At 44.1% G+C, this 12,177-nt stretch overlaps 1 protein-coding gene across 1 annotated transcript in view; it reads left to right on the forward strand.

Annotated features, from left to right (window-relative positions):
* Positions 1 to 12,177, forward strand: part of MICALL2 (MICAL like 2) — a 58,629-nt gene that overhangs the window by 16,967 nt on the left and 29,485 nt on the right. The window contains exons 2-4 of the mRNA XM_027875012.1: positions 2,618 to 2,666; positions 6,298 to 6,439; positions 11,975 to 12,159. Of these exons, the coding sequence (XP_027730813.1) occupies positions 2,618 to 2,666; positions 6,298 to 6,439; positions 11,975 to 12,159 (376 nt within the window). The remainder of the gene's footprint in view (positions 1 to 2,617; positions 2,667 to 6,297; positions 6,440 to 11,974; positions 12,160 to 12,177) is intronic.

Genomic DNA, 12,177 nt, shown 5'->3' on the forward strand with positions numbered 1-12,177 from the left:
TATTGTTACTGTAATGAAAAGTAATGTTATGTCCTTTGCAAGGATGTTGTTGCATAGGGAAATTCACATCTGAAATAAAAATTTTCCGGTTTGATTTGTTATAATGAAAGAATGAGTTATGAACATTTTGAAAAGAAAAAAAATATGGTCAATCTTTTTCAACGACCTTGAGAACTCTGGTTTCTGTCTTTGCTTGATCAGCCTGGGATTAAGCATCTACCTGACTGCAGGCTGGCTGGATAACTGAGCACAGAACCCAGGATTCCCAGCTTCGATCCCTGGGTCCTTGCTGTTAAGCAGCACTCCTCTAATCTCTTTGCACTTAAGACTCCATGGCCAGCTCGGTATCAGTTTGGGTGATCGGTCATAGGGAAGGGAGAGATTATTGGGTTATAGGCTTAGAGTTGGAAGGGACTTTAGATGCTAGCAAGTCAAACACTGAAGCTAAGTCTAAGAGGTGAAGTGAGTTGCCCAGGGATAGGTAGCTAGTAAAGGTCTGAAGCAGGATTTAAACTCAAGTCTCCTCGAGTTTAAAGTCAGTATTCCATCCACATTCCATGCTGACTCAGAGAGCTGCTGTGTGCAGTGGGGGAATTAAGGTGAACCTGAATTCATCTTTCACCTTTTGACCCAATATTGTAAAGTTATTCTGGCTATCTTAGATAGTAGGTTTGAATCTTGACTCTCCAGTTTACTACCTGTGACCTTGGGTGAGACACTTAACCTATCCTGTAATGATAACGATAGTAGCAATAATAATAATAATAATAATAATAATAACAGCAGCAAACATTTACAGGGGCATCTGGGTGGGGCAGTAAATGGAATGCCTAGCCTGGAGTCATCTTCCTGAGTTTAAATCCAGCTTACTAGCTGTGAGACCCTAGGCAAGTCACTTTACTCTGCCTCAGTTTCCTCAACTGTAAAATGAGCTAGAAAAGGAAATGGCAAACCATTCCAGTATCTTTGCCAAGAAAACCCCAAATGGGGTCATGAAGAGTTGGACACAACTGAAATGACTGAACATACATATGTAATATATAGTAATAGAATTTATTAACATATAATACATAATTCATGATGCATATGAAAATACATTATGCATATATACACATATGTAATAACCATATCTTGTTCATCTTTGTATAATAGTTTCTTTTTTTTTGTGGAAGGAGTGGGAAGGAGTTATTAGGAAGTGACTGTGTTGTGATTAGGGCAGCTAGGTTACACAGTGGCTAGAGCACCAGACCTGGAATCAGGAAGACTCATCTTCCTGAGTTCAAATCTGGCCTCAGACACTTTACTACCTGTGTGACGCTGGGCAAGTCGTTTCACTCCGTTTGCCTCAGTTTCCTCATCTGGAAAATGAGCTGGAGAAGGAAATGGCAAACCACTCCAGTATCTTTGCCAAGAAAACCCCAAATGGGGTCATAAAGAATTAGACACAACTGAAAATCACTCAACAGCAACAAAAGCATTTATATAGCGCTCTAAGGTTTGCTAAGTAGTTTACACATGACTTATCTGATTTTCATAATATCCCTATGAAGTAGGTGCTATTATTATCATCCCCATTTTATGGATGAGGAAACCGAAGCTGAGATAGGTCAAGTGACTTGTCTAGCATCATACAGCTAGTGTCAGAAGCAGCATTCGAACTCATATCTTCCTGAGTCCAGGTCAGGAGTGAAATGAAAAATGAAGGGATCATGGTGTCAAACTCAAGTAGAAAAGGATCCCTGCCACATGTTAAGTTAGGGAACCACGAATTAATGTCATCTATGTTGTATTTATTTATTTATTTTGTATTTTATTTATTTTGCTAAACATATCCCAATTCCGTTTTAATCTGGTCCTAGCAGCACACTAGGAGTTAGGGGCCCCTGGCCTAGAGGATCTCTAAGGGTCTTTACCACTCTAATGCCATGTTGAATGATTTATGACCTCCTGGATGATTTTCTGTTGTATGTGTAAGACTTGTGAGCTCCTTCGGGGCCAGGCTGCTTGTTTAGCTTGGTACGCTCATATCTATGTGGGTTTTCTTGCTGCCACTGCCATTGCTGAGGGCTGTTAGCTCAAAGGATGGGGCTGAGCCCCGCCGGGTTGACCGTGGAGCTTCTGGGGCTCATAATTCTGAGATGACCTGGATTCGTGTTCGAGAGAAGATGGGGAAGAGTCAGTGCCCAGACGTGTTTGGGAGGCGGCCTGATGTGGTCGATGGACTACCTGGGCTAGAAGACCTGGGTTCTAGTCCCAGTTTTATTTCTTCCTAGTTGAGTGACCTTGAATGGGTCTCTCTGAAATTTAGTTTCTCTCGGGATTGTGGTGAGAATCAGTGGGGTTATAAACACACTTTATAAAAACATAAAGTGCTTTGTACGTGTCAAAGATTGCCATGATTATTTTTTTTCAATGCTCTAATCCTCACTTGGACAAGCGAGGTTGCTGTGGCCTTGCTTTCTGGTCTGTCCCCAGGACTCTCTACCTGAGGGGAAGGGGGCAATGTTTGCAGCAGGGTAGGGAGCAGGATGGAAACGGGAGGCTGAAGAGTCTTAGAGAAAGCCAAGCCAAGTTGGCCAAAGTTGGGCCTTTACCACATGTTATTTTTCTCTTTCAGAGACTTCAGCACCCTCAGAAAAGAAAACATTTATGAAAACAACAAGCTGGTGAGTGCTATGTTCCTCTGTCCTCACTCGTGCTTTTGGTGGCCTGACTCTGTCCCCTTGAGGCGTGATTGTGGTGGGTGAAGGGGCATCTCTCAGTCTTTAGCTCTGCATAGCTGAGGTCAGACTGAATCTTGGAGCCTGAGACACCCTTCCCCTCTCCTTTCATAATCTTACTCAGACAGATGACCCCCTCTAGGTTTCCATTCCGTTTCCAGTTCTCCCACTAGTCCTTTATGTCATTAAGGAAGTTGTGAATCAGTGTCTGCAATACATTGGTTGCACCTGGTTTCGTAAACCACCTCACTTTTTTTTTAAGGAGACTCCTAGAATCTTTTTTTTTTTCGGTGTGTTGTGTGTGGGGCAATTGGGGTTAAGTGACTTGCCCAGGGTCACACAGCTTGTAAGTGTCAAGTGTTTGGTCTGAGTCTGGATTTGAACTCAGGTCCTGCTTTATCCACTGCACCACCTAGCTGCCCCTTAAGGAGACTTCTGAGGTGCTTTGTTATCACGTGGGGAATTGTTGCAATTTTGCACATAAGCAAACTGAGGCTGAGAAAGGTGCTTCTGAACTAACCAGTGAGGTCAGAGTCAGAGCTCCTGCCTATAAGTGTCTGAAAAAAAAATGTTTTTTTAACTGCTCTCTCAGAAGACAAACAGACTCTCACCCCAGCCTCATGTCATAGACTGCTTGGGTTGTTAATCTTTCCTGCCCCTTATTCCTCGCAGCCTGTTTCCTTCTGTTTAGGTGCCAGCCAGACTTTCCAGTTCCCTCGGAGTTCCTGAGGGTGGGGAGGGTTCCGGGGAGGTGGTGTTGGGGTTGAATCAGGGGAAGCATGTGGGAGAAAGGAATGGGCTCCCTTGGGAGCAGCCTCTCCTCTGGCCCAGGCTGCCGCAGAAGCTCAGACCACCCATCTGCTGGGAGCGTGGGCTGACTCCAGAGAGGACCAGTGTCTGCTCTCATGGACTTCAACTGCTCCACTCTCCAGGACAGATCTGGCCTGAGCTGACCCAGAGCCAGAGCAGGCCTGGGACATGGACCTCGCTCCCATTCCCCAACCTTTATTCCTTTCTAGAGACCAAAGACATTGTTTACTTTCTCTCCTTACCAACACCCCATACCTTCCCTCACCTTTATCAGCGGGCTGACTCCTTCTTCACCTTCTCCTCCTCTTCCTCCTCCTCTCTTCTTCTTCTTCTTCTCCTTCTCCTCCTCCTCCTTCTCCTCTTCCTTCTCCTTCTCGTTTTTCTTCTTTCTTCTTCCCAAGTTTTATGAATCTCTTACCAGAGACTCTAGTCAATGGCACTTCCCAAAATGACCCTATAAAAAAATGATCAAAGGACCACATGTGGATACAGATTATAGACTCACAGAGCATTTTGTAGATGAGAAAACAGGCCTAGAGACATCCAGTGACTTGCCCAACGTTACGCTGGTGATAAATAAGGAACTGGGATTTCTGCTCAGGATCTCTGACCCCAAACTCAGCTCTCTTCACTGTTATACCGCTTCCCTGTCTTATGTGAATGCTTGTAATTAATCGTGTTCATGGGGAGATAGAAAAGGAGTTTGACTCAGGCTCTTTCTCTTTCATGGGTATTTCCCCATTCCCTAACGGCGTTCTTCCTGCTTTTGGTTACATAGCCTCTTCTTGTTCCTTCCTCACTATACATATGGATAAGAAAAGCAAATGAACTTGAGCCTAGGACATCAGAGTCTGAGGCTTCCAATAGCATTATAGAGAATGTGGGCAACAGTGGAGGAAAAGGGGAGAACGTGGGAGAGGAGATTAGGTAGAGGGAGAGAGGCACAGGGCAGAAGTTGGGTGATGATCAGGGAGTGCGGACAGAGGATTAAGGAGAGGTGGGCAAGGACAGTGGAGGTAGGAGAGAAAGGTAAACAAGGCCCCACCTTTAATAAATAACCCTTGCAGGATGGGCTTAGCTCCTCAGGACTCTGGGACTGTTTTGTCATCATCTTTGGGATGGGAAGAAAGAAGATCAAGCCCAGGCTCCATTTCTTCATCCTTATTCCCTGTACCTCCTTATGTAATCTCTTTCTCTGTACTAGACCTTATGCCTTATCTGGGTCTCTGGTTGCTTTTCCAATCTCTCCCCAGCATGAGTTCTAGGCAACACCAGCTCTTTGGGTCAAGTCTGGAAATTTCCTTTCTTTCCCACTGGACAGATCAGCTCTCTTTGGAACACTATGGCCTGACAGTTTCAGGAAGGAGTTCAGAGATTGGAGGGTATCTGGTATGCTGGAGGTGGGTGGAGAGAGAGAGCTTCAATGACTCTAGTGTAGGGGCATGAGTCTGGGTTCAGAATGAAACCTGCTTCCCTGATCATGCAGGTAACAGCATCTATTAAGCACTTACTTTGTGCCAGGCACTGTGCTAAGCACTAGTCCTTGCTGTCAAGGAAAGAGAGAGAGATCTCGGCGATAACCCACTTAGTTCTCCCTCCTGAGTTGACTTGCTTGACATCTCTTGTCTTTGAAGTCGACTAAGTAGTCAGTCTGGTGAATGAAGGCATCTGTGTCTCTCCAGCCTGTCCTATCCTTCCTCCTGCCTTTCTTTCCTTCTCACACACACCCCAGTGCCTTCTAATCTGTGTCTCTCTCCCATCACTCCAGTTATGAGAACATAATTTATTCTCTGTGTGCACTGGGTAGCTCCAGAAAGGGGTGCAGGGAAGAGTGTAGAGTGGGATTAGGGAGGGAGTGAGGGAGACGTTGGGTCATTTTTTGTTATATGGTACTGTTTGACATGGTTGCTTTGTGAGTGAGAAGGCTCTCTTGGGGTTATTGGGAGCATGCATCTCCCTCTTTCAGAGAAGCTATTCCGGGTAATTACTGACCATATAAGGATTCATGTTGAGAAAGAATGTGTCTTTAGCCCAGTGCCAAAAAAAGAGCTGTTAGGACATTGATCTGTGTTTGTAAAATCGCTGAAAGAGCCAAAAAAAAAAAAAAATCAACGGACCTTTTGGGAGATTATTCTTTAATTCCTATCCCTTCACTTTCTTTCATAGCCAAATTATCCAACTGTTAGGCCAAAAATGTCTAAAACTCTCAGGTCATGTTGTCTGCAAGATCAAGACTGGTACTAAATAATATTGACAGCTCTTCTTGTCCTCTTCCCCCTTCCCATCTGTTTGGAGTTGTTTAGAAATTTACCTGCCTGCATTCAAGGGGCAGACTCCTGATGGCCCCTTTCACTATCAGGTGTTATGACGATATGGACATAGACTTGACCTGTGATGTCAGGGAATTCCCAGATGAGAAAACTGCACACCGCCCCCCCCTACCCCCCACCATGGACAATACAAAATCATGTACCACGAAGCTTTGATGTGATGTGTTAAGGACACTAAGTCTTGTAGATTTGTGGAAGAAAGATCATCGAGGGATGAGGCAGTTGAGGAAAGCTTGTATAGACTTATAGTTCATTAGTGCTAAGAAGTTATAAGCCTTGGAAACAAGAGTAGGTAGAGAGCAGAATGAGGCAGAGATGGCAACATTTCCTATTCTCTTGCCCAACTTCAGCCATTGGGTTAAAGTACCCTGAGGGGTAATCACCTGTCTCATGTAGTAGGTGTCCAATGCCTTTGTCCTTCTTCCCATCTGATATAGGCATTCCAGGTGGCTGAGGAGCAGCTGGGGATACCAGCCCTGTTGGATGCAGAAGATATGGTGGCTCTCAAGGTGCCGGATCGATTGAGCATCCTGACTTACGTCTCCCAGTATTACAATTATTTCCATGGCCGGTCACCCAGTGAGTAGTCAGTCCTCTCTTACCTTCTTCCTCAGTACCTTTCCCATAGCCCTTTGACAGGTCTGCTCTTTTTCTTGTTTTGACAGAAACCCTAGGGAGGAAGATGTTTGAGTTTTTTAATTCAACTCTCTCTCACCTCAATTATGCTTCCTAAATCCCATAAAAGATGGGACTTATAGAGGACTTAGTAGGAAAATGTCTATTTTAGATATATAAAGACACGCCTGGTGGATGGCATGGATGGATGGGATTTGGAGTCTGCCTCACTTCTGTGGAAAGAAGGAATAAGGTCATGCTGGCACCTTCAAGCAGTCAAGCTGATGAAAGGGAAATTCAGGGTCCAGGACTGAGGCTGGATGATATTTCCTTCAGTCTCCTTCAGTTTCAATCCTGTCTCATTATTCATGACCCCATTTGGGGTTTTCTTGGCAAAGATACTGGAGTGATTTGCCATTTCCTTCTCCAGCTCATTTTCCACATGAGGAAACTGAGGTAAACAGGGTTAAGTGACTTGCCCAGGGTCACACAGCTAGTAAATGTATGAGGCCAGATTTAAACTCAGGAAGATGTGTCTTCCTGACTCCAGATCTGGCCCTCTATCCACTGTACCACCTAACTGCAGTTAATTCTAGATTAATTCTAGGGTTAGAATTCTAGGGTCTAATTCTAGTTAATTCTAGGGTTAGAATTATATCTATTTGCCACCCCTCAATAACTCTAGTGTAGGGGTATGAGTATGGGTTCAGATTGAAATCAGCCTCCCTGATCATGCAGGCAGCAAACATTTATTAAACAATTACTATGTACCAGGCACTGTGCTAAGCACCGGAGATACAAATATAAGCAAAAGGAAAGATAGGCCCTGTCCTCAAGGAGCTCACAATCTAATGGATAGACTCCATCTGTAGACTTCCAGGGATAGAGGGCTTTCTATTGTATGAGGAGGCTCTTTGGGTTTTTCAGGTAGTGAGTAACTTCCAACATCGTCATAGTTCTTCTCTCTGGGGCCAAACAGATGAAGTCCAATCCATTCTTCAGTTATAGAATCTCCAGTTTCTCTACTTGAAACAAGAGTGCACAAAACATCCTTTTCCTTGTTTATCATCCCATTTAAACAATGGATGAATTGTCCAGTTCTTTGCCTCTCTTTCTCTCTCTCTCTCTCTCGTTTGTAAACAGTTAATTAAAAAATGACAACAACCATAACAATGGTAGCTAGGTGATGCAGTAGATAGAACTCTGGAACTGGAGCCAGGAAGACTTAAGCTCAAATCTGGCCCTAGACACCCACCAACTTTATGACCCTGGCCAAGTCATCAACCCCTGTCTGCCTCAGTTTCATGAGCTAATAATTATGATAGCAATAACAATAGTTAACATTCATATAGTGCTTTCTATGTGCCAGGCACCGTGCCAAGTGCTTTACTATTATCTCATTTGACCCTCACAGTAACCCTGCCTTCCCTCTCTCTTACTGAAAGGAATGCACGTATCCCATGTAACAGGTACTCAAGCAGCTAGACTGTGTAGTGGGGAGAGTGCTGGACTTGGAGTCAGGAAGATCAGAGTTCAAATTCTGCCTCAGATGTTTATTAGCTATGCGACTATGTCATTTATAGGCCACTTAACCTGTCTCAGTCTTAGTTTCCAATCTGTAAAATGAAGGTAATAGTAGGGCCTGTTTCACAGGGTTGCTGTGAAGATCAACTCAGAGAACATGTAAAAGCACTTGGCAAACCTTAAACAGATATATAAAGAGTTAGTATTTTTGTGCTAATGAAGCTTGTGACTGTATTGGGGACATGAAAAGTTTGCTTTTGGTACTTTTGATACAAGTCCTTCAAGACCCAGTTGGGAAAGCATTTTTGCTGTCTCCTTCACTTTTTAAGGGGGAGATCTAGTCTAACTCAGGGATAGTGGGGTGTTAGAACAGGGTGCCTGTTCTAAATAGGGTGTGTAAGGGGTGCCTGGCAGGTGGGGCCGTGCTCTCAGAACAAGGCAGATCAGAGTCCTCAGGACCCTGTCTCCCCAAGGAGCATGACCTTTCCCAAAGCTTCTATTTCATCCACTATTGTGCTCCACTCACCCATGATTTCCTCTCTAGCTCTGCTGGGCTCAGCCTTTTATTAACAGCTCCCTCCCTGCCTCCCTTTGCCACATTCCTAATCTGAGGTTTAGAAATTCCCGTTCAAAACTCATAGTGACTCTGGGAATTGTGCCAGCCTCTGTGTTCCCTCCTCCCTCCGTTTTCTTTTAGTCTCTTTTTCTCCCCCTTTACCCCACCCCCACTTTTCCAGCCCTGAGGAAATCTATTTTCTTTATTGTAGTTAAATAGAAAAATCCCCTCTTGGGGACCTCCATGACCCGTTGGGTGTTTTCACTGTTGTGGAGATGTAGACCAAAGGCCCACCCTCTGCGGACAGTTCTGTGTTATCCAAGCTCTAAGTCCCCTGTCCTCTGGCCCCTTAATTATAGACTGTGGTGCAATTAGATAGGACACTGGTCTTGGGAGTCAGGGAAGACTTGGGTTCATTTTCCACTTTGGAAGCTTATGAGCTATGCAACCTTGGGCAACTCACTTAGTTTTTTTTTGTTTGTTTGTTTATTTGTTTTTTTGGGTTTTCTGTTTCCTTATCTGTAAAATGATGGGAGGGAGTGGTTTGGAACTCAGTGGCCCCTCAGGTCTCTACAGACTCTAAATCTATGATCCTTTAGGAACTTCTGTGATCTTTCCTAGGGCCTGATCTTTGCTAGACCACCAAGAACTGACTTGAGAAGATTTGAAGCTGAGCCTTTGGGGCTTGGGGGAGGGAGAGCAGAATCACAGTCTGATTCTTTGGTCCAGACTAAAGGGGCTTTATGCAATTCACTGAGAGCCCTTGTTGGTTGCTGCTCCATGAATGCAATGGGAATTCCCCATTCCCTGAGGAAATGTGTTTGTGAGAAGCATCTTGGTAGAACAGGGAGGTCATTGGCTTTGGAGTCCAAAGACTTTTCATGGAATCCCAGCTATTGTGCTTATTGCTATATCACCCTGGGTCTAGTGTTTACTATTTGTGTTACTTTGCCTCAGTGATCCTAGAAAATGAGTTGGATTAAATGACCTCTATGTTCCTTTATAGCTCTGAATGTTGATTAAACTCCTGAATGTCTATCTTGCTCTTTTGTCCTTTGCGTTCTCATCTTCCTCCCTCTTCTTCTCATCACTCCTTTCTCTCCTTCCTCATTTTTCACTTCTCTATGAGTGTTCCTCTGGATTTATCCATCCACACCTTTTCATGGCAGATTAATGTGCTTAGCCCTTAATGGATACAGTAGGTCTTTGATGGGATAACATTCTGGATTTCCTCAATCTGCTCAGCCAGTTTTGGACTGGAGGGGTCCCAAACTGCTTCAGGGTATTTATGACCACTGTAGAGGGAGAAGAGAAACCTGCTAGTATGTATGTGTTTCAGTTAATATCTAGGAGCAAGCTAATTAGTCCAGCAATTATATGAGATAATCTGTAAGCTAGATATTTGTAAAGTACTTAGCATAGTGCCTAGCACATTTCTTGTTGTTCAGGCATTTCAGTCATGTCCAACTCTTTGTGACCCCATCTGGAGATTTCTTGGCAAAAGTACTATTAAGTGGTTTGCCATTTCCTTCTCCAGCTCATTTTACAGATAAGGAAACTGAGGCAAACAGGGTGAATTGACTTGCTCAGGGTCACACAGCTAGTAAGTGTCTGAGGCTGTCTTTGAATTCAGGTCTTCCTGTGCTCTATCTACTATGCCACCTAGCTGCTCCTATACTTGAGCTTATTTTTCTCTTTAATCTTTTCCCTTTTCTTATTCAAATTGAACCGATCCTTCTAGGTCCAGTTAATGTCCCATCTCTTCCAAGAAGTCTTCTGTGATTATTCTAGCCCACAGCCAACTCTCCCTTCTTTGAACTATACTAGCACCAAATATCTCATTTCTGTACCAGTTTGTACAAGTGTTTTCCCTTCAACAGCCCTATGGTATGGGTGTGGTAAATACTCCTACAGATGAGGAAACTACTCTCAGAGAGGCTGACTTGTCTACAACAGTAAGAGTCATCAGTGTCAGAGGTGGGTCTGGAACACAGGTCCTCTCACCCCAGCTTGGTTATTCTGCCTCTGAATTTATTGTTTATACCTGACATTTGGCACTTCCCTAATACCTAAGTACTTCATTTTTTAGTACCTAGCACAGTGCTGGGCACGTGGTAAATGCTCAGTAAATTCTTATTCCTGTGAATTAAAATGAGTAGGGAGAGGTATGATTTGAGAATCACAGGTTGATCACTGTTCTAGCGGGAGTGATCTGTGTTTTGTTTGAGCATTAGTAAAATCCCTGATACGGCATGTTGGTCTATTTCAGGGAGGCTATTAGATAGAATGCTGGACTTGGAGTCAGGAAGACGTGAGTTCCAATCCTGACTCAGATACTACCTGGGAAAATCACTTGATCTTTCTCAGTCTCAGTTTTTTCAACTGTAAAAGGGGCACCCACCTTATAGGGTTGTTGTGAGGATCAAATGAGATAACATATAGAAAAATTTTGCAAATCTTAATGTGCTGAGTGCTATTATTACTATTAATAATAATAATGATGGCAGCTAGGTGGTATAGTGGATAGAGTGCTGGGCCTGGAGTCAGGATCTTTGTGAGTTCAAATCTGGTCTCAGACACTTACTAGCAATGTGACTCTGGACAAGTCACTTAACCTTGTTTGCCTCAGTTTCTTCATCTGTAAAATAGATTGGAGAAAGAAATAGCAAACCACTCTAGTATCTTTGCCAAGAAAACCCCAAATAGGGTCATGAAGAATCAGACACAACTGAAATGACTGAACAACAACAAAATAATGATAGATGTTGGATTTGGAAGGGGTCTTACATGTCATGAAGTTCAGCCCATTCATTTTATAGAGAAATGAGGCCCAGAGAGAGGAAGTGATTTGGCTGTGCTGATGTAGCTAATAAGGATCAGAGTCAGGATTTGAACCTAGGACCCCTGACTCCAAATACAGTGTTCTTTCCATCACATCAGAATCTTAGCTGTGACATCTCTGCATGTGGATTTAATGTGATGGTGTGTGGGGATGACTGTCAGAGGATGGCTGGGGGTGAGGGGAGTCAGAAGAATGCCCTCAAGTTTGTTTCAGTCTGCCCTGGCAAGTTCAGAGATGGAAAACATTTGGGGAGAAATGGACCCCTTCTTGGTGGAAGCCAATCTAGCCTAAGCCCTGGTGTCAAACTCAAATAGAAACTGATCCTGGCGGGCCATATGTTAACTTAGGAAACCACAAACGAACATTATCTGTGCTGTATTATGTAGTCATTTATTTTTGTTAAACATTTCCCAATTACATTTTAATCTAGCTGAGGCAGATGGGGAGGTTGGCACCTCGGCTTTAAGGGGAAAGCACAGGTATAGCCCTGTGGCCTCTTGGTGGTGGTAGGGGCTTGGGGCACTGGTGGGAGCTGATTCTACCGGCCTTCATCTATTCTTTGTGTTTTCTATACTAGTTGGGGGCATGGCTGGAGTGAAGAGGCCTTCTTCAGACTTGAGTGAGGAACCCGTAGGGAAGAAAGTCATTTCGCAGCCTGTCAAGCCTACTTCCCCAGCCCCTGTGCAGCCACTGTCTCCAGTCCGGATAAACCCCGCTGTCCAAGGGAAGAGCACAGTGACGGAATTCCCGCCAGCAAAACCAGTAGGCATCCCAGATCTT

The sequence above is a fragment of the Vombatus ursinus genome, unplaced genomic scaffold, assembly GCF_900497805.2.
Source record: "Vombatus ursinus unplaced genomic scaffold, bare-nosed wombat genome assembly UNPS02014807.1, whole genome shotgun sequence".
NCBI lineage: Eukaryota > Metazoa > Chordata > Mammalia > Diprotodontia > Vombatidae > Vombatus > Vombatus ursinus.